Source organism: Epinephelus moara, chromosome 3, assembly GCF_006386435.1.
Source record: "Epinephelus moara isolate mb chromosome 3, YSFRI_EMoa_1.0, whole genome shotgun sequence".
In the NCBI taxonomy this organism is placed as follows: Eukaryota; Metazoa; Chordata; class Actinopteri; order Perciformes; family Serranidae; genus Epinephelus; species Epinephelus moara.
Window position 1 is genome coordinate 25,366,892 of NC_065508.1, and position 23,225 is coordinate 25,390,116.

Genomic DNA, 23,225 nt, shown 5'->3' on the forward strand with positions numbered 1-23,225 from the left:
CTGAAAAGGGATGGAGTTGGCATGGGTGGATTACTGAACAGGCTTATTGGGCACAGGCCCAGGGGTACAAGTGTCAGGGGTCTGGCCTTCATCTGCGAAATGTCACTCAAATTACTGTAAAGGTGGATGTAAACTTGTGCGTCAGCTGTATGCAGAGCCTACACACGTAGTCTACACCATTGTGAGCATTTATATTTGTGCGGTGGTGGGTCTGTGTCACTCTGCAGCTACACCTCCAAAACACTGGTCAAGTTTAGTTGATTCAACACACACATTAAACATGGCTTAATAGCAACATTTTCAATTACAAGTACACAAATCAGCTTCACTATAACTTGCAAGATTCACAGACAAAGCACTTGTCTTTTGCTGGACACGTTTTCCCCACATATACAACATGCTAATGTTTTTAGCACAAGCCTATGGCATTTTAAGTTGTATAAATTAGCCTAGCAGCTAGCAGACTTTTCCTCTACTCATATAAAGCCAGGGACAACAGCAACATGTAACGAAGGTAACATCATAAAATTCGGCTCCATTACAACTCACAAGGTTCACTGACAAAACAACTGTCTTATACTGAACATGTTTTCCAAATAAATATAACATGCTAACGTTATTAGCACAAGCCTATGGCATTTTACATTGTATAAATTAGCATGATTACATTATCCTGTAAAGCCAGGATAAACCACACACAGAAAATGCTAGTTTGTGGAGGCTTTATTGTCTTCACAATTTATTGTTTCTTATCTGCAAAATAAAAGTAAATCAAAGCTTTGTTTCCACTGAGGGAAATGGTTTCAGCTGACAAAAATAGACATGTGGTCTGCGTCGACGTGACGTGTAGTTACGTTTCTGGGGAGGTGCATGTCAGGCTACGATGTCAATTTAAGGCAGAAGTATAATTCCGCTTGACCAAGCAGGAAGAGACTCAAAAAGACGCCACAAAGACATGCAAAGGAACTTATAAGAGACACAAAATAACCACAAAATGACCTCAAAGACACACAAAAGATGCATAATGACTACAAAGAGATGCAAAACAATGACAATAAAGAGGCAAAACCATAAAGTCTGTGAGTCTTGCTCCAAATAAAGAAGAGGAGGTGGGGCCTTTTGCATATCTGCACCCAGGGGCCCATTGTCTTATAATCCGCCCATGGGAGTTGAAGAGATTACAGTACTTATGTTCATTTACTGTTTCAGGGAGCCAGATAAGATGTGGTCATGAGGCCCAGAATGTCTACCAGCAGCCCTGAGCACCAGCACATGATATGTAAGACTCCATATTAGCTATTTGGAATGAAACCAACACTGCAAGTTACTTTAAGAGGAAGCATTAACCTTTATCTTAACCCACAGAGACACACACAGAGGATAAATCACCTCAGTGAAGCACAAAGACTCTGGCAAATCAATTCCCTTAAAAGCAAACAGTCTAAAGGAGAGGCCCAGTGCAGAGAGACCACTCTGGCTCTATCCCTTTTATAGCTTAGGGATACTGATACTTTTCCATGCACGCACACATGCGTCGGGAGCGCGCATGCTTCCACGGCACCGTACATTTCTTCTGAATTGCAAATTTGATACCCCCAGAAGCTACGCAGAATGTGTAGCAACTGGGCGCAACGCAGTTGCTGAATCCGCTTCCGGCGTGCCGACGACACCGATGCTTGTGCCCACAGACTGATCACAGGGCTTTTACCCGAACAGCACTGAATGGTAGCAGCTGAGAGACGGGTGCGGAGCGAGCTTTGCCAAACCCGGAGGATTTCTCACGGCTCACGGACTAGAATGCTCTTCTATATGTATCCCCATAAACGGATGACAACCTCCAAACAAACCTGTACTGAAAACTTTCAGCTCTACATCTGACGCGGGGCTGTTATTGAGATTTTTTCTGGTAACCAGGTCCAAGAGCAGACATCATGCAGGTGCAAACTGTGGGCTAACGTTACTGAAATGACTTGCTCGGCGCTGACGCGTTTCATTGTGCCATGCCAACCCCGCATTGTCAGATGCCATTTTACTCTGCGTTATCCCAGCGTCTGGAATTCCAACATACTGGGCCTGTTGTGTAATTAGAAGTTCGTGAGGCAGTGGCAAACAAGCTGGTGCAATGAGAAGCTACGCTGTCCAAGACATTGTGCGCAATTTGTGCTGAAGCTTATGGGTCCTGCTGCGTACTCAAGCTCCCGGCTTCCACTTGGAGAGGTGTGCTGCTGGGCTACAGCGCACTGGCTGTCGGCTTCACATCTGGACCGCCTGGCTACTGTCATCTGCGGCCTGTTCGGACCGTGCACTCCCTGAACTTGTATGTTTAAGAGGAACTGACTGAGATCGCCTCGGATGGTGTCGTGTTAGGGAAAAGGGGTGAATATTAGGCTGGGACTTGACGTTATCGGTGATCCACTGGAACACCGTGGTCCAAAGCTGGACTGGCTGACTACTCAAGGAAAAAACGCTTATCCAGCTATGGATTTTGCGTAGCGAAGTCACGCATTTTTAAAGGCAACGCTAGGGTGACATTGCAGTCTTCTCGCCACATCGGTTATTTCGTCGTCCGACAAAAAAATAAAAAAGAGTGAAAGTGGAGTATTGTCCGTCATACGTATCAACGCAGTGGGATTTCTACGTCTGGTCGGCGTTCCCCCCCACCCTTCCCGCGGTGACGGTTATGGGTCGGAAGCGGTGTGTCGGTGCAGATTGTTCCAAGATGGCGGCCGGGTGCTGCGGGGTGAAGAAGCAGAAACTGTCGGGATCGCCCGGGTCGGGGGGTCCCGGCGGGGTGGGGGCGGGAAGCGGGGTGGCAGGAACCGGACATTGTGGCTCGGAGTTGGGGATTGGCTCCTCCGCGACCGTTGCAGCAGCGGCGAACGTGAGCAGAGCCAACGGCCTGGGGGGACCCGGGGGTAACGTTAGCGGCAGCAGTAGTAGTAGTGGCAGCAGCGGCACAAACGCTCTGTCCCCAGCCCCGGCCGGTTACACTTCATCCGGCCTCTCCCCGAATCTCAGCTCGGGACCTGGTTCGGGAAGTGGCGGCAGGAAAATGGTCGTCTCAGCGGAGATGTGCTGCTTCTGTTTTGACGTGCTTTATTGCCATCTGTACGGATACCAACCTCCGAGAACACCCAGGTTTACAAATGATCCCTAGTGAGTATTTTTTTGCCTTTTGTTGTTTTGCTGCATGTCAAAGCTCAATGGTATATCCTCTCAACATATCACTTTTGCAGCACACTTGATGGGGTTGCCTCTGGATTCAGCTTCACTGTTAAGGGCACAAACTGTCACATCGAAACAACATTTTACTTATAATGAATTTAACGTGAAAACCTCGCGATCATAGCTTAATTTGGCCAAGTTGGGATTGTGGGGCCTTGTCGAACAGACTGTCGGCACTGGCCCGCTGCTGTACTAACCCAACACTAACGTTTCAATGAATGATTGAATATGATGTTATTACGCTGTGTCACATGTGACTGAGTGATGTGCTCTGATGTACATTTAAATTTCCCGTCGCTACTCGGCGAAAAAGACATTTTACGATACTGTTTATTCAACTCGGCTAACGTTAAGCCTGTTTGCTAGTAGCTAACATTAGCTAGCCTCTAACACTTAACGCTAAGCTAAGAGAAACAGGGTGGAACGAGAAATTAAACACGCTTATTTATTCGGTTTAACACCAGCAGTTTCACTAGTAACGTCAGAGCACTCAACCCGCTAAAATATAAAACATCAAAAGTTAACGTTAGTGTGCTTAATCTTTTATGTTGCCCTCAATGAACCCGGGGTTGCCACATACTAGGCTTAGCTTTGTTAGCTGCAAGCTACATTAGCTTAGCAACGAAAACCAAATCAGCTTGTGGTAATTTATTTAATGGTAAATGTTTTAAAAGTCTGTGATACTATGGCTTAATAACATGTCATATCACTGGCTCGTTTTTTAAAGCAGGTTTTTATAGTAGTGTACTGTCGAATTAAGAGAAACTAACGTCAACCGAGTTTAGCACCAACCAACAAAGAAAATGTGGTTCTTGCTTGGTACTAAGAAGCTCTGAGCATCCTTTATGGCCAAAGTTAACGTACAAACAGTACTGTCAGTGTTACATTAATGCAGCAAACAGACAAATATGGTGTGAATTCATTCGAAGTATTCACTGAACATAATTCTGTATGTGTCATGGCCAAATTGACTATAAAATAATCTATAAGATAATTAAATGTATGGGGGTTGTTTTTGCCTGGAATCGCACTCCTACGCCCTCCACTGAAACATTTTGACCCCACCTTAGATGAGCATTGTATTGTAACAGCATGTGACTTATAGGGCGTTTTACTTAAATTCTGAGGTTGTAAAGGAATTGTGTGCAATTGCAAGTACAGTTTAGTATTCCAGTGTATTGACCTGAAATAAACAAAGAGACTTTGGAGTTACTTATTGACACGAACCACTTTAAAAGTATCAAAAAAAAGTCAAGGGAATTGCTTCATGTTGTTTTTAGGTGTGTCTTTCTGTTGTCATGTGACAAATTAAAGTTTAAAATCGAAGTGTAACACTCGTCCACACTAACAAACAATGCTGCATAAATTTTCCAGTGCACATAATGGGTTGTCAGTGTCGTGTATTTGTGTAAACAGTTTCAACACTCCCAGTTTGCATACTGTGTTGTTCCTTATCTGTATACTCAGCACATTCACATCCATTTTTTTCTGCACTTATAGCTGAGACTGTATTGAATGATGAGTCTGTTGAAATGCTGCTTTCGGCATGTTGACCTTTGAAGGAAAATCCAACATGTTGGAGCCTTTAATCAAACAAGTGTATGCTCACAACCTATCACACTAACATCTCTATCCAGAGTCTATCTCAAAATCACCTCAGCAAATTCCAGGCAAGAGGCTTCACACATTCAAATATGAGAACCATTCACAGCTGACAGTGGTGTGGCAAACACTGAACAATGAATTGACATGTCACAGACAGAATGGCTACAGCTCAATGTACCGCACTTTTGCTGTTAGCTGGACTAACCACATACATGTGAGATAATTGTGAAATGCAGATCCAACACTCTTATTTGTTTTTCAGACATTCCTGATTCCATACATGGCTGCCTCTAAAAATTAATGCACAAGTCCACAGTAAAAAGTGCGAGCCACCACATTATATTTCCCCAGTCCCTTTTAAGGACACATTCACACTGGTACTATTTGGTCCGCTTTAAACGAACCCTGGTCCGCTTCCATGGATATTTCGGTTCGTTTGTAGTGGTGTGAACGCTCATTCGAACTCTGGTGCGGACCAAACGAGCGACCCTGATCCGCTTTAAAACTGGGGGCCTCGGTTCACTTGCAAGTGAACCCTGGTGCGGTTCGCTTGCAGTGGGAAATGCAAACAACTATCCAGAGAACCAAAGAGAGGAAGTGACATAGAGCGCAGTGCATTTTGGGTAAAAAACAACAACAAACAAAGCCAACAGCGTGAACCGGGAGAAGCAGTTTTGAATTTGTTTAGCGAGAGGATGGCGGCACGCAGATTTTATCGGTCGGTGGATCTAAGGTTAAAAAAAAACTGCGACACCAATATATTAAGGTATGTGACTGTAGGGTATGGATTTCTGTTGTCGGTCCTGGCCAATCGATGAGCAGTCGTCTTCTTCCTCATGCTTTTTTTCTTCCTTGTCAGTGGTCGTTTCGGGCAATACCGCCCCCAAACGAGCAGCTGTTGTAACTGCGTAATGCTGTCCAGGGGCTTTGGTCTGCTTTAAAAAGTGCCGTGTGAAAGTGAACCGAACCAAATTAAAGTGTGAAATTTTTCCGCATTCCCCGCCCAATCGAACCAAGTCACCCGGACTATCCTGGTGTGAATGTGCCCTAAGAGTAATCTCCCAGTGTTGGTGTGTCCATTTGGAAATCCCTTTTGAGAACCAGCCCCAGTGTCCACACTAAGCATTAAACCTTGATAAACATTAACTGATGTCACCTGTGCAATCAGGATAAGTGCGCCATTGCCTAAGGGTGTCAGGGTTTAGAATGCCTAAGTGGGAATTGATATAGTTTGAGAAACTGAGTGTTTGCTGCTGGCTCTCTGAATAACACAATAATAGCTATATCTTAGGTAGTGTCTTGTGATCATAACAACATTGTGGTAGTAAAAACATAAGCATAATCAACTGTAAAATGTGTGTAATTTCCTTTGGCAGGGACATGGGAAAGGTATTCACAAAGGGCTTAGAGAGTTAGAAGGTTTTACGCATTGGAAGCTCTTAAAATAATCTTTTTTTAACTTAAGCAGTCAGTGTAGATCTAAGTATGCAATATTTAAATGTACCAACCTACCATAGAAAAATCAATCTCGTTTAAATGGACCCTAAGTCTGTCAGTCTTGAAGGTTTAAACATTGGGATGGCGGCGAACCCTCACCACATGAAACCAAGGTCTAAAGCCAACCAGCCAGTCATGACCAGGAATGTAGTAAACTAATGCCCACCCAATATGAAAACTCCCACAGGTCTGAGAAACTCATAATTATGGTCTGTGGTGTCCTCGACATGTCCTTAACTTGGGGGCACTGTCAGATTGAATTATTGGAATGCTCAGAACAACTACAACATTTGACAATGACACAGTGCTCTGCACAGCTAACCAGTGAGCAATTCAGGGCCTCAGATTCTGATGATTTGTCACATTTTGTGATCTTTTTTTAGGACACAGTGGTGCTCAAATTAAGAAATGGGACCCATGCATGTTGCAAATATGCCCTTTATTTTAGGTCATAATGGTAAACATTGCAATTGTGAATCCCCTTGAGACGGTGGGTGTTCTTGCCATCTAGACTGGCTGTCTGGCTTACATGTCGTTTCGTAAAAACAGCAAGCCTTCACCTCCAAATAGAGGGACACACATGGAGAGCTGTGACTCAATATATGCGCATAGGTAGCTGCTTCAAGGGCCGCGAATGCAGTATACATTTTAAAATACTTTGCTTCATTTTGACTGCAAGAAAACCAATGAACCATGCTACTTGGGGAGCGCTACTGCAGGTAAGTTAACATCTCTTGCTAGGTCATTTAGCTAGCTTACTGTAGTTGACTTGAATGGTTGTATAACTTCATAAGGCAACTGTAGTTAATTGTTGGGCTAATATTAATTAATCTGTGTAATGTTATGTGTGCTGACATTGATACGTATACCGTAAGCTACTTAAAATTTGTAGCTATAGCTAACACAACTGAAATTTAAGATTACAGTGCAAAGGTAATAACTAGCCAGCAAACACACTATATGGTTAATACATGTAATGCATTGTGTTACATTAACCTTTGCCCCTGTTGATCCCCTCTTTGAGGACAACACCAGAAGACACCGCCCTTTCCTCACTGGCAGAGGAGAGGGGAAACGGTCCGGGAAAGATGTAATGAAGCCACAGGACAGTTAGCATGCAGAGGTTTTCTGAGGAACTGCTGGGTGAAACTTCAGTAAGACACAAGACTCAAAAGCAATGACCATTAGACATCACATTGGTTTTAATAAGACTATTTGCGCCTGTGTGCTGTAGCTGTAATGTTTTTGTTCCTTTTGTAGTTCACATTTTTGTTTTTAATCACTGGTATTTATTGAATCAGAACTTGAGATTTTGATGTTGTAAACCAGTTGTTTTATATATAAAGAAGCTAAAAATAAAATTCTAAGTTGTGCTCAAAGAGAAAATGTCTCATGTATGTTTCTTTTTTAAAAAATTGGACTTTTTACAGCGTAGGACTTTATGGATTAACACAAAACATTGTGTATGAGCCAGCGTCGAAGTTGACTTGGTTCTGGTATTGAAAATTTCTTCACAGAGGAAACAATCTGAGCTATTTTCCCCATTCATCTCCTTTCTCTTTACACAGTTTAATTTTCATTAGTGTCATGAGGTGCTGTAAAAGAAGACAAGCCTTGTTGCTGTAGAAGAATCATTGTCTATTACCAAAGAATGAATCAGTGACACGAGTAATATTGCTAAAGTATCGAAGTGTCATTTTTGAATTTAATTGCTGCTCTTAAAATTGGACCGGTGCTCACATTAAGAAAAATAGTCCACAGCCCTGCAATGGTATGTGACTTGGCATCTGAGAACAAGACCTTCAATGGGCAAGTGACAATAAATCAGTGAGTAAGACTAACTTTACACAATGAGGATCAAAATAAGATCTGCCATTTACTGTTGAGCAACCTGGACAGAAGCTGTCAGTGTCAGTGCTCAAAACAACACAATACACAATCAATGTAGAAGAAAACAGACAAGGAAAGTGAAGTAAGAAGCAGGAGCAGTTACAAGTCAGCGTAGACTGCTAGAATGGTTAAAATTTAAGTGTATTTGTTCCCGTTAGACAGATGACTGGAACGGTGTCTGGTGTAGAAAGGGTGTCTGTACTTATTTACATAATACTGCATCGCAATCCCTGTTATGCACAGTTTTGGTTCTGATCCACTGTGATGCCTGCCAACAATGTCATAACGTTGAGTATTGTTCTCCAAAGTGCTTAATTCCATGAACTTAAGTTAGGCAAACCCAAATGAGATGCCTTTTAAGGGACAGTTTACGCCAGAATCAAAAAATACATGTTTTTCCTCTTACCTGTAGTGCTGTTTATCAGTGTAGATTTGCCAAGGAAATAATAGCCGTAGAGATGTCTGCCTTCTCACCAATGTAATGGGACTAGATGGCACTCGGCTTGTGGTGCTCAAAGCGCCAAAAAAATCCATTTGAAAAACTCAACAGCAATGTCTCTTTCCAGAAATCATGACATGGTTACTCAAGATAAACCACAGATCTTGTTGTGTAGGAACTATTTTCTTTCAGCCAAACTACACCCTCCAACCATATCACCGCGCAGAAGGAAGTGTGTATTTACATCATGGACAAGAGGCTTGTCCATGATGTAAATATCAATGGCATCCTTAGCTAGCTCAGCGGTGCTAGGTGAGCTTCCTTCTGCACGAAGAAATTCATGTGATGTGTGTGTGGCCCAATGCTATGAACCAAAGTCTGCATTCTTGGATGAAAGCTTATGCATCATGGTGTTGAAGACTATTGTGCCAGTTTTACCAAATGTGAATACAGCTATGGCAAACTACATCGGAGTTCACTTCTGTGTGCTGTTAACCAACTTTTACACAATACAGCAATGTATATCCAGTGTGAAAGGTATTAAAGTGTCACTGCTCTTACATGGTGCTCTCGTTGTTTTTCAGCCCGCTGTTTGTCACATGGAAAATAGGCAGAGACAAGCGGTTGAGGGGTTGTATAGGTACATTTTCTGCCATGAATCTGCACTCAGGACTCAGGGAGTACACCCTTACCAGGTAAGCAACACTACAAAGTTATTTCCTATGTTTCAGAGCTGTAGACCAAATGGTGCATGACTGTGGAGTGTGGAGAAACAGTGATGCTGTGCAGTCCCTCCAGAAAATCGCGATCTTGCAATCGCAATAATTAACGCAAATTCAACAAAAGTCCGCAATATTTGCGGGGGCTTGCAATTTTTGAAAAGTCCCGCAATTTCCCAGCATTTTGGGCCGCGAGATCCTGGAGGGACTGGCTTTGGTAAATTAATGTGAAGCATATGGAGCGTGTGTCTCCTTTGATCCCAGGTCCTGTGGCTTCAAAAATTATTCAAAACAGTCATTAATGTTCTGAAGTAGGTTTTTCCATGAATGTTTTCCATTGACATTTATTTATATAGACAATTGAATACTGTTTACTGTATATGTGTGAGCATTTGTCATTAACAGTCAGACAAACTGCAGTTACAGTGTGCCAGCAACACAGTTTGTCTTTAACATTGACTTGGATGCAGAAAGATGCTGAAACCATGTGTTTTGTCGTGATGACCTGGCGCTGATGAGATCAAAAGGACAAGCAGTGACACAAATGAAATGTACTGATAATTACAACTGTAATGTATGTTGTATTATAAAGATGTTTAATTAAAAAAATGTAAAGTTGTGAGAATACAGAGTTCTTATGTAGTTGTATTGGGAACACACTGAGTACGTTTACATACACAAAATATTGCAGTAATTTCCTGTATCCCCAAAATCCAGTCTACCCACTAAGTTGTTTACATGGGTAATGAAAATCAACACTCCACTAATATTCCTGCTTACACGCAGGCATGCATACTCCACTTAACATGCCCTGACATGTCCCTTATCATGTCAAAATATGGAGTGGAACGGCTGGGGCTGCTTGTGCTGTTTTGCCTCTTTGAATCAAAAAGTTTTCCTCCAGTAGCAGACTAGCTTGACCATGCAAACACAGCCTCCATTTTTCATTCCTTCACCCAGCCCCTTGAAAAGGTCAACATTGCGATGTTTGTGTGTATCCAAAAGCCTGTTGCTATCCAAATTTTTCATAATGTTTAAAAGTAGGTGGGTTACTCCCTCTAACCAGAAATGCAGCCCGTCTTTTGGGCACGCAGCTCAAACCCAGCCTTGTGAACTGTCGGCTACACGGTTTGTACTGTGGTAAAAATCCCTAATTGAGACATATATTCCAAATGTGCTGTATACATGTTCAAAGAATGTTTCTAAAACCAGATTAACACCATCATATCCTACGTCTTAAAAGAGGAAAAAGGATTAACTCGGATTATCCAAACGAAAATGCTGTTTATATGAGTGTATCAACATCAGAATAATGTCATAGCCAGTGACACTGGTTAACCCCAAATTGATGTATCATCCAAATGGTTTATGTTACTGATATTTTAATGTCATCTTACAAATGGCACAGAGCACAAGAGTGAGTCTTCCAGTGTAAAAACAGCCATCTGTAAATACCTGGTGTGTGTGTGTTTTTGACCTGAGGGCAGACACAGCTGACGTGTCAAATGTATGTAAACACTCGCAGCTCTGTGATGGTACTGTGTACAGATACACACAGTACAAACAGCACTGAGCTGCTGTGAACGGCCATGATCAGAGTCCATGCTGCGACCTCACTGGCCAATAAGCAATGGTTATTGGAGTGCATCGCATTTTCATATTCTTCACACAGTCATCACATAATTGGCACTCCTCATACTCGACTGTGATTACTTGTTTCTGAATTACCTCTTGTAATTGTATTTTGCATGTGCTTTTCTGCCCGCAGTGCCCTTAAAGACAGCCGCTTCCCCCCTATGACAAGGGATGAGCTGCCTCGCCTCTTCTGCTCAGTATCTCTTCTCACCAACTTTGAAGACGTCGGTGATTACCTTGACTGGGAGGTAAGAGACATGATTTGGTAAAAACATTTGCATTAAGAAGTGTGGTGCTTAAATGCTCACTCTTTCTGCCATTAGTAGCTACTTTACGTATGATGTCATATATCGGTGTGCTGTCACGATGTGGGCAGGCAACTGGAGGTAAAGACTACCAACACTGCACAAATGGTTTAGACTAGCGTTGGGCATCGATTTTCAATTATCGATGATTGATTGTTAAGGATTTTGATCGATCACAAGTAATTTTGCTCGATAGTCGCAGTGTTTCCCCTACAATGCTACAGGCCCAGCGAGCCAGACCTATGCCAGGCAAAAAATCATAAACAGACGGAGGCTCTCATCGCTCTCCAAAGCTTAGGCGGCTTCCCTTGAGGCCTCTGAAAACACTGCGCCATTGACAGACGGAGGTTTCGCTGAAAACCGAAGCCTGTAACCCATGGCTGGCAATGGTTGTAAACATCCAGGGGCGAACTGCGCGTGCACGCCATTCTTCCTCTTTGGCCTGGGGGGTTGAAGCTCAAAACTGGGGCAGTTGTGCTCTCTTGCGGCGATAGTCTGCACTGCACTCTTTTGTTTTCTCTCTTTTGCAATACTCGCTTATCAATTACTCGATAATGTTTTTGATGATCGAATAAAGAATTTTGATTGTTTGCCCATCCCTAGTTTAGACAGGGACAGCTGTTCCAGTTGACCAAGTTGAGGGGAAAAGGCTACTTCTAAGTACCAAAAATAGTAGAACCCAAGGCAGCAGATGTGGATCATAATCCTCTGTCTTCAGTCTGGAGGAGCGGAGTCAACTAATGTTGCGTTTAAAGTGCTTCGAGTTGGATGCAGTTACAATGTGCTGGGACAACTTCTCCGTGTTTTTAGCTACAGCACAGATTTTAAACTGTGTTTCACCAGATGCCTGGCAATGGTTGACATATTAAGTAGAAAATAGTAGCTAAAGTTAGCCAATGTTACCTAGTAATGTTAGCCTGACAGCAGTGCGTCAATGAACAGAGTTGAAAGAGGCTACTGTAACACACTTTTAACTGGCCTCCCAAAAAACACCACTCACCAAACTCATTCAAAACTCTGCAGCTCGGCTTTTAACCAGAACCAAGAGGAGAGAGCACATCAGGCCAGTCTTAGCCGTTCTTGCTGGCTTCCTATTACATTTATGATTGATTTTAAGCTCCTCCTCCTTGTATACAAAGCCCTACATGGGCTGGGACCGAGCTGCATCGCTAACTCCCTTGTTAACTATTTGCCTCTAAGAACACTGCGATCATCTGCTGCTGGTTTATTGGAGGTTCTCAGCAACAGCCTGAAGAAGATCAGGGATGCGGCCTTTGTTAATTACGCCCCAAAGCAATGGAACACACTACCTATAGATATCAGGATATCTGACCAAAAGCAAGACGGCAGTCGCTTCAGTTGTGGACCCATCCGCACAAAAAATAGTTAAAGTCCACAAGACTCTTGTGCACTTTTATCAGCCCGCCGTCTACCATTAGTAATGTTAGAAGGCCTGGAAGACGAGGTAAGTTATAAAGACAATTGTGTCCACACTGGGCAAATTGATCAAATTGTAGGAAAAAAACACTTTTCTTGGTTTTGTATGGATCACATGACGATGCCTGCTGCCTGCAGGTTCATCCAGCCCTTTAATGTCATCATTTCCCTCTATATCTTGTTCACACAATATATGGAGGTTGTTTTGTTTTATGCTATGACCTGTTTAAACAAATGCAAAAACGCTGCACTTGGTTTCAAAATTAGAGCCATTTATTGGATTAAAAACACATTGTTGCCTTGTCGTGTATGTCTTGAATTTCAGGTGGGTGTTCACGGTATTAGGATAGAGTTTTTCAATGAAAAAGGATCAAAGCGCACCGCCACCTACCTACCAGAGGTTGCAAAGGAGCAAGGTAAGCTCTATCTGTGCCCAGAAATTAATATATGTTCAGAAAGACCCTGTATGTTGCTCCAGATGTGGATTTTTTTAGGAATGTGTAAAGAGATTTAACTCTTCTTTTATCAAGGTTGGGACCACATTCAAACCATAGATTCCTTACTACGAAAGGGAGGTTACAAAGCTCCCATCACAAATGACTTCAGGAAGACCATTAAGTTAACCAGGTGAGATGACTCTTATTGTTTTACCTACAGTCATACTGATAGATTAATATGTCATTGTTGTAATCTTTGTTTGCCACTTGCATTCATTTAGATCCATGTACCCAAACATCAGACAAAATCCTAATATTTAACCTGATTAATGTTTGTAAGAGTTTTGCCAATGAACACGAAGCCGACACGAATTTTAAAAGGACAAGTGTATGTATGTATTCTGCTGCCTGCCACTTAAGTTGATCAAAGGGTTACTCTACTGATTTTGTATGTCAGAGTATTTACAGGTGTACTACTACATATGAAAGGGGGGGGGGGGGGTGCACAGCAGGTAAAAGAAGTTGGTGCTGTAAGAGCCTGTTGTCTGCAGATCTTCATCTTAACATCTCACTGTAGCTGTTTCTGCTTCTACTCTTCATCCCTGCAGTACTAGTAGACTTGTTTTTCTACAAATACTTCCCAATAAAAGTCCTGTTATTCTGTTATTCCCAAGCTTTTATTGTGAAGCAGCAAAATAAGGAAATGATATCTGAAAGTACACAGGGTTTCCACGGTCATGGACAACATGAAAAGGTCATGGAATTTCACAATCACATTTTCCAGGCCTGGGAAAGTCATGGAATTAGTAAAAAAAAACACTGAAGTCATGGAATTCTGTTGTGTGTAATGAAATGTTACAGTAATCTTACATGGATAACCTTCTACGTGATCTAACATAACTGCAAATCTATTTTCTGTAGCTGTAGACATAACGTAGCTCTATTTTGCGCTTGTGTGTGACAGAGTTTTGTTTACCGGCACGTTTGTTTCCTAATTCTTTTTAAGAATTATGCTTTAATAGAGTTTGAATCTGGCATGTCCTTGAGAAGTCATGGAAAAGTTTGGAAATTGTGTAAATGAAAATGTGTGGGAACCTTGAGTACAAACAGAGAGGCAGGACTCCCTACTCTCCCAACCACAGAGCTTCAGTTGGTTGATACATAAGTACTGAGAGCTGATCACACCGAGACTTTTGAAAAGGTTTTTCTCTCTGGTCTCAAGACACATGCTTGTTTGAGGGGAAAACTGGGACGTCAGTGGTTGGCTGCTGACGGCGAGACATCACCACTGCCTGCATGGAGGCAGTCGGGCACGCTTTTAGCCCAAACCCAAAGTTGGTCCATCTCAGGCGTGGCACACAACTCAGCCCGTTCAAACGACTATGGAAACTCTAATCGGCATGGCATGCTTTGACCCAGGCGTTGCCCAAAAGTGCTAATCGGAAAAGCCTACGAATAAACTATTGGTGGTTAAGTTGCATTGTGGGAGCCATGTTTTAACAAGGAAGAAGAATCTGTGGAATTAAAAAGATATCTCTGGTTGTACTGCATCGATTTTGATACCTCAAAAGAGACAATTTGCAATGCTAAATCTGTGGAGTCCTTTCGAAAAATTTACTGTTCTGGCCAAGACTTCCTAAATCCAGTATTGACCCATCTGTGTTAAACAGGGTCAAAGTGTAGGTCCTGCGTTTTGGTTCAGACTGTGGTGACCATCATGGTGAGCTAGCCTTTACCAACACATCTTGTCTCATCCCCAGGTACCGTAGCGAGAAGATGACAATGGGTTATGCAGAGTACATCGCCCACCGCCAGCACCATCACTACCAGAATGGCATTGGGCACCCTCTACCACCCTACAACCATTATTCCTGACAGCGAGCCGCATGACCAATCATTGGACCTCTCCGCGGACCTTTTCCCAGGAGAGCCTGCCCCCTCCTGGTCTAGCTATTTCTACTACTGTACCATTTTATGATGATAGTTTCCGTTGCCATGCTGGCCGTCTCCCAGACGTTGACATGGCAACGGGTGGCAACGAAGCATCATTTGATTATGGCAAGAAATCCACATTTCTTTATTTTTCTTTGCCTGTGGTTAAGTTTTTGCAGCATTATGTATACCTATATCTATAACCCCCCTATCCATTAATATTTTTGAAAACTAAACAAATATTAGATTTTATTAATCTTACGTCTTTTCAGCAAACCTAATCAGGTGTTTGATTCTGTGGATGGAAGGAAGTCTCTTTCGGTGGATTAGTCTCGCGCTTATATTGTTTAGGCTTTGCTACGATTTTACATTTACTAAGAAAACTCTTATTTTTTTCCTTCTTTTCTTTATCTTACTATTCAGACATGTATACCATGTAGCAAGGCAACTGCAGTTCTCAAAGGCTGTGTCGTCTCTATTCTGATTCCTCTCAAAAAAAAAAAGGAAAAAAAAGATTGACTGTCGAGGTTGCTTGTAAACTCTTGTAGTGTTGTAGTTGGGACTATATATTGGGATCTGTATACTCCAAAGTATAGATAGTAGGATTGTGATGCCCTTCGCTGGTAGTGTTTATTGTTTGAGCTCACAATCGTGTGTGTATTTCTGTGTGTGGATATAGATATTGGTCTGCCACAAGATGAAAACCAGTAGAGTAAATTTAGAAATTGGATTTTACCTAAAAAGTTTCCCCACAGAGTTTGTTTGGAAACCTTCCCCTTGAGTATTCGTAGAGTTTTTGTGGTGGAACCTGTAAACGTTGAACTGCGTTTGTTTGGCTCGAGCTTTTAGCCACGTTCCCTCTTTTCTTGTTGTTTTTGAACTTTAAGGTAATTGTGGAGGAAGCCATTTTTGTCTGAGGATAATCACGTTTGTGCAGGGGATTTGTTAACTATGTGAAATTTGATACAAGTGGGTCTGATATCCCCCGCATTGGAGAAGGGGAGCAGAAGACAAAAAAAAACAAAAAAAAAACGAATGTGCATGAACAATGCTTTCATTTAAATTTACTGTGTCTGTTGGTTTCTGAGTTTACTGGCAGGGAGTCACTTGAATGGGACATGCTATAACTACTTAAAGCCATATTCTCTTTTTATTCCACACCTTGTAAGAGTGGTCTGTTGTTTGGCTTGAAGTGTTTGCATTCGGTCAACTCTAGTGTATTCGGTCTTCAACCTCTGAATGCAAACTTAACACCAGCCAGCCTCAGGCAAGGCTGCACCACTGATACCGGTCTAACCGGGCGGTTTCAGTCATTTGTCGGTCGTCTTGTATATTGCCCTCGTCGTTGTGGAAACATTGTCTTGCCTCTTCAGATTATAGCTAACCATTGTCACTTGTTCACAAAGTATGATGTATCAAAGTTGTCATTTTGAATGAAGACACGCCACTTGACGCACAAAGGATCTAATTAACATGTTTGTGTCGTTTAGAAGTGCATGTCGTCGTGCTCTTCAGATTCTGAAGCAGTTAATTTAGTTGTTGAAACCGCACTACCACCGTTACCCTCTCACACTCTGCTGTTCAGTGAGATCCCGTTGATCTTGTGTGTCCACGGCACAGGAAATGTTTAGATTCGTGGCCTGTTTTGTCAGCTGTTTGGCAGTAGGTTAGAGCAAACACAGTTGAGTTAGTTAGAGCAGAATCTCTGCATGGAGCCGGGCGGCTTGCAGTAAAGGTCTACAAATAAAAAAGCCAGGGCTTTGTAAGGACTTAAGAAGCCATTTCCCATCCAAATATTACTTGTTGTGAGTCACATCCACACACACGGTAGGCTAGTTGGATTTACTTTTCCAGAATGTTTGAGGATCGTCACCCGATCCGCTCGCTTTGGGTTTCGGCTTTAGTTTTTTGCGAACTGGAATTTTTGAGAGGTTCCTGTTACTTGACCACCATCTTTCTTCGTAACAGCCTTTACTAACTGACAGGTTATTTTTTCTTTATGCAAAATGTCAAGGGCTTTTGGCACTCCATCCACAGTAACCCGAAATGACCCAGATTTAAGTTGTGTTGCCTTAAATGAATGATTTAATAAACGATGGGCCGGTAGATGATGCTCCGACTGCTCCTTTGTCCCGTGGTTCGCTCGTTCCCAGTTCCATCTCCGCACCACAGTGTCGATGTTGTTTTCCTCACTTGAATGCTTTCTTAGACATACGGGGGCTCCTGTATGCCTGCAGTCTCCTGTTTGCTCTCGTCTTACCCAGCTGCTGGTCCTCAGTCCTTTCATTTTTTTTTGAAAGCCCCCCGTAAACACATTCTCTTAAAATAATGTCGCGCACTGTGGTGGTGTTACCCTAAATGTCTGAACCACGGGAAGACCGTTTCATGCCTCGTAAAATGTATGCTTTCATGAATACACTACATCAAAAGTTTGACAGAGGAACAGTCAGACGTTCATTTCCTGGTCCATTTAATACAGCACAACCTGAATTCTTCTGCTGCAAAACCAAATTGACCATGCTATTTTACATATATGTCTTTGTATACACATGCAATGTATTTAGTTGCATGTATGTATGAGTATGAGACCTATGGTTTTATCCATGATATGCTTGATCTATGGCTTAGACACTCTTATTAACCATTAAGAGATTTAAAAGACAAATATGGTGCTATCGGACCTCATATTGGGGTGGTCACAGCTCGTGACTGGTCATGCGGACTCATTGATCATATCATACTTAAAGATGCTGCATGTAAGATTTTCTCTGTAGTATGTTGCTGTGAAATGAGTCATGACGGCACATTTTTAATACTGAAGGATGTGACTGTCACTGATACAAACAGTAGCCCCGAGAAGAAATCTGCGCTTTCGTTAACCAACGTGGGATTTTTGGGATCAATTCCCTATGGGAAAACCAGACTGATATACATATAATGAAGAAGGAAAATGCCCTGCAGCAAACACGTCACAGGGGCTATGGAATGTACTGTTAATGGTCGTTATTACAGTTTAACAGTGATGTATTAAGAGAAAATCCTACATGTGTTACCTTTACTATCCTTGATATATGCAGATCTGTTCAACAGGTGTTTTTTTTTCCTACCAGTGCAAGTCAACACCCCTGCAGGTTTGAAAGGACAAGAAGTCACACGTAGCCTCCCCCCTCTTCCCTCGATTACTCCCTACACTGTGGCCCAACCTCATGGCCTAGTTTGTCAAGGTGTGATGTGTGTCGTTAGGTAGATAGCGGCAGTAGTAGTGACCGTTGCCTCTCCCAGAAGACTGGATGCTGCTCTTTTTTTTTTTCTGAGCACATCCTCCGTTTATCCTTTAGCTGCTGAATCGTTTGACCTCTGAAAAGGCAAGGTTTGAAAGGTCCTGTTGCCGAGGCTTACGCGGCCTTCCTCGTACTACGTTGAAGGTAAGCATCTCTAACGGGACGCAGAGCTAATGTTTTACGTAGAAACACGCAGAAAATAGTCCTGCTTCTGTACTGATTAACTGTTTAAAGCATTGATACCTCATGGGATATTATGGAACGACATTTGTAGTTCGTTGTAGCAGATTGTGTTTTGGTTCCATACCAGGGTTAGAGTTCAGCCTCAGCATTCCTTCTGTGGTCATTCTCATGTTTCGTGGAATGCTCAAGCTCGTGTTACCTTCGTATGTTTGACTGAACCAAAGATGCCAGCGGCCATGCCCAAATGCTGCTCTTAAGGCCTGGCTTCCTGTCCTTCCAAAAGACACCCCTGCAAATTGACAAAATGTTCTTTATGTCTTTTAATTTTATTTTATTTTTTGTGCGATTTCTCAACTGTCTTGACTTATTGAGCAACACAATTTTTCAATGAATTTTCATTGAGTCTATCTCTGAAGCCGTACACGGCGTCAAGGATGGTTAAAAATGGTTGCAAATTGTTGTTACTTGTTTTGTTTATTATTATTATTATTATTATTAGTGGTAGTATAATTATTATTATTATTATTATTATTATTGCTATAATTTACAAAAATGAAAATCCCATGGTGTGCCTCCTAGCTTTATGGGTTTATAAATGTTTTTTTCCCTAAAGACCAGCAGTTATACTTTGTATAAAAGATGGATTTTTCCTTATTTTTTATGCCATTATAAATGAAAAAAAGCCTGTTTTCGTTACTCTGGACCCAGTAGCTGCACTGGTATACAATCGCACTGATAGATGAATAAAAAAAAAAAAAAAGAATAAATGAATCAATAATAATAATGATAATGACAAATAAGAACTACAATAAACTTGTGTTTGAAGCTTTTATTAAAAAAACTTTAAAAAAGAAAATAAAAAAAAGGAAATGACTGTTTTTGTACATCAAAATAAATTCTTTTCAAAAGAATATTTTGGATCTAGTTTCAAAATTATTTTAGTGGTTTTCTATGTTCTGAATTTTTGAGACACTGACTTCGAAGACGTGTCACTGTACAAAATGACTTTTTCTGTTGCAGTGGCCTGATGGGCTGGGAGGGTTACCTGGTGTAACTCCTCATACCAATTACTCTTTCTTTTCCTTTCAGTTTTTTTTTTTTTGGAATTTTTTTTCTGCTTTAGTAACTTGAAAAATGTTGATGGAATAATATGAACTGGGAACTTCAAAAAAAAATCCATCCCCCCTGTAGAGCTAGACCCTTCCTCCTTTCCTATTGAATTGCTGTTAGTGTGACAAGACTTGAAATGGGCATTTAATATGATAGTATGACTCCAAAAGAAAAAAAAACACAAAAATAAACAAACACATTTTAAAAAATAAAAAACTGAAGAAAAAAAGAAATGAGCAACAACAAAAAAAAAATTGCAAAACAAAAAGTGTGGGGAGGGTTGAAAGAATATATATAGATGGGTTATCTGAGTATGTAAGCAATGGCTGTGAAGATAATGTAGTTTTAAACATTGTTATTACCTTTTAAAATCATTTATTCAATAAAAAAATACAAAATCAACTGAAAAGAGAACATGTGTCATTCTATTTTCTTTCCACACACACACAGTTAGTTTTGGATTGGTGGAGAAGTTGACCACGACTCGCTTTATATTCAGCTACAGTATCAGATGTGAAGCAGATAATTCATAGACAAATATCTCAAACAACATGTGCATGTCTACCAGTGATTGAGAAAAATTGTGAACTGGCCCTTTAAATTTTATAAAGTTGACGCGCTGTCTGATAGTGACTCGTCTAACGTGGGGCACATGCTGTAGCTGTGGGCTAAATGAGGATTTCCCAGCTCCGATAACTGATAACGATGCCTTTGAGTGTCCAAACTATAAAACATCTTTTCACAAATCTACGGCGTGAAGTCAACAAGGGAGCTTTTTGTTACGGAGAAAAATACGAGCTCTTCATGTGACAGCAGCGATAGATTATTATCATGACAGCTGGGAGACTTCAGCTGCTGATGAAGTTCATGTGACGTGATCGAAAGCTCCAGAAGAGCCACTACATTGAGCTTGGGGCGAGATTGTTTAGTCTGATAGGTGGATTTTATCATAGCTGACCAGTTTGGTTCAGTGGGAACTATCTGTGAAAGTGATGTCACACTGTACCGTAGTACAGCGCTACATCACAGCCACAGGTGCAACACTTCATGATTTGACGCCTTGTAATGTAAGGGCAAAATCCAACACAATGCTAAGAACAATTACACATACATCAAAATCCGAGTTAATCTAATGTTGCGGAGGGGGAATGGTCAGTTCTTTGGTTCCAAAGGGGCTGGGGAATGTCTGTTTTTTTACTCGGCATCGCTCCTCAGCCTTTCTGGAGGTGCATCTCGGAGAGCAAGCACTCGCATAGTTAACTTTACGTGTAACACAATGGTAAAAGCCTTTTCACTTAAACGTGCACACACCTGCAGATTAACAGCACACAAAGAACGAGAGAGAGGGCAGTGTTTGCAGCCTGCAGCTTAAAGGGAGTGAAGCGCCTGAATTACACTTGTCCGTAACTGTCCCACAGACATGGATAACACTCAGTGCAGTGGATGTAAGTATCATTTTATAACACTCAAAATACAGTAGCCTTGCAACAAATCAGTCAAGCTATCAATCATTTGCAAAATACTCGACAGCTATTAGATGGACTGCCGTTACTAGGATACAGGCTTTTACCCCCCCCTAAGAATTAATTATAATAACTTCAACTTCAAATCTTAAATTTGTCCAGTACTTTTTTATTTATGATCAAATATCTGCAAATCTCATGACATTCCCCATCAGCCTCAGCTGTTAAACATGACCTGCTAAACAAAAGGCATGTTAACATGGTCACTGTCATGTTTGTTTAGTCTTTTTTAACATTAGAAAACAAAAAAACATAACATACTGAAATAAATTATTTAAAAAAACGACTGACATAAAATAAGTTGAATGATATATTGAAGGCAGACAGTATTGTGACGACGCCTCCGCTCCACCAGGTGCGCCTGTTTCCCTGGCTGTGCTCTGTGTAACAGGATGCAGGTGGAGGCAGAGGGTCGTCAGTTACCTCACGAGCCACACCTGGGCCCACTGTGCTTCATGGTATAAAAGCTCAGCACCTTCCAACAGAATTGTCCTTCTTACCTCACGGTGTAGCTGCTGTTCTTTTGCTTTCTGTGCAGATATTTCCACACACCCACACTTTATTAAGTTATTTATCCTTACCACTTCACACTACCATCAACAGAAAAAGTTCGGATCGCAACACAATTCTCAGGGCGGATAGTTTTCACCCCCCCCCCCAGTTTGATCAAAAGTATTCCCTTTGGACAGTTTCAAAGGCTGCGTCGCATTTGTGACAAAGATGATGATTTTGAGGAGAAGGCTATGGAGATGCATGCTAGGTTTCAACAAAGGGGATACAGGCCCAGTCTGCTGAATCAGTCCCTCAACAAAGCCAAATCTCTGGAGAGAAAAAGGCTTCTCAAACAGTCTCACAGGCCTCAAAACACCAAACAAATATACTTTGTCACCCAGTATAAAATGAAACTGGAGCATTATTGAAAGTGATCCTGCTCTCTGAAGTGTTTAAGAGCCCCCAGCCTTCTCCTACAGACGAGCACCTACCCTCAAGGATAAATTGGTACACAGTGACCTGGCTCCCTTAACCAAGCCTAGCTGGTTCCCCAGACCCACAGGCAACATCCATGTGGGAACTGCAACTTTTGTCGTCACATTGTGAAAACTAACACATTTAAAGACACTAATGGACCCAGGATATACCACATTCATCCATTCATCAATTGTAACACTACACGTTACAGGTTGGAGTGTGAGTGTGGTTGTTTTTATGTGGGGTGCACTAAACGCAGACTGAGGAACAGGATGTCTGAACATGTTTATGCCATCAGGACTTCAAATGACAAATATCCCATGGCTAAACATTACAGACAGGCTGGTCATGGCAGCCACAAAACACTAAAAGTCACGGCCATTGAAGTGGTCCCTACTTCTCGGAGGGGGTTGATCGTCTCAAGCGCCTTCTACGATGGGGAACGTTTTTGGATTTTCCAACTGAAGGCCATGACATCCAGGCCTCAACGAGGAAATTGATTATTCTCCTTTTTTATGATTGTATTTGTTTGGCAGGGATCTAAACGGTGTATACATGCCTTAGATTTAGCTTAGCTTATAAGGGTATTTATTTCCTGGTATTGTCAGGGATAATGTGTTTATATGTGTACTTTGATGTTGTTTTCTTTGTGTTTTTTTTGTTTTTTCTCTTTTTCCACTCATTTGGGTCACCTGTTTGTTCATATGCTCATGATGTCACTTCCTGGTATTACCTTGTTTGTTCATATGCTCATGATGTCACTTCCTGGTATTACCTATATAGTTTTCACCTGTGTCCTCATGACTGATTTGTCACCCTGATGAAGGCTGTGTGCCGCAACGCATAGGTGCATTTTATCTTTTATAATGTATTAGCCACTTCAAATAAAGGCTTTTTAATCTTTGGACCTCAAGAGTGCCTTGGTCACCTCCTTTTTTTGCCATAATTTATAACCCCGGCACCAAAGAGCACCTTGAAGGTTTTTTACTTATCCACCAAAAGAAGCACTCCTTTTTTCTGTTTTTCTTATTTATTGTT

The 23,225-nt window shown here is 41.7% G+C and overlaps 1 protein-coding gene across 2 annotated transcripts; it reads left to right on the plus strand.

The window, feature by feature from the left end:
• The first annotated feature begins 1,616 nt into the window (after positions 1-1,616).
• Positions 1,617-20,109, plus strand: ammecr1 (AMMECR nuclear protein 1). Of its 2 annotated transcripts, XM_050034526.1 has the most exons (6): positions 1,647-3,156; positions 9,241-9,351; positions 11,144-11,258; positions 13,078-13,168; positions 13,283-13,379; positions 14,950-20,109. In XM_050034526.1, exons 1-6 carry the CDS (start codon positions 2,681-2,683, stop codon positions 15,062-15,064), a joined length of 1,005 nt encoding a protein of 334 aa, XP_049890483.1. In that variant the 5' UTR covers positions 1,647-2,680; the 3' UTR covers positions 15,065-20,109. The 2 variants fall into 2 exon arrangements, with proteins under 2 accessions (XP_049890491.1, XP_049890483.1); XM_050034534.1 differs by lacking the exon at positions 9,241-9,351 and having other exon boundaries at positions 1,617-3,156.
• The last annotated feature ends 3,116 nt before the right edge of the window (positions 20,110-23,225 follow it).

Excerpts from the sequence above, each read along its gene's own strand:
- ammecr1 (XM_050034526.1), top strand. The coding sequence starts at position 2,681 with ATGGGTCGGAAGCGGTGTGTCGGTGCAGATTGTTCCAAGATGGCGGCC. Across the intron at positions 3,157-9,240 it reads AGGTTTACAAATGATCCCTA|CCCGCTGTTTGTCACATGGA; the intron begins GTGAGTATTTTT and ends GTTGTTTTTCAG. Across the intron at positions 9,352-11,143 it reads AGGGAGTACACCCTTACCAG|TGCCCTTAAAGACAGCCGCT; the intron begins GTAAGCAACACT and ends TTCTGCCCGCAG.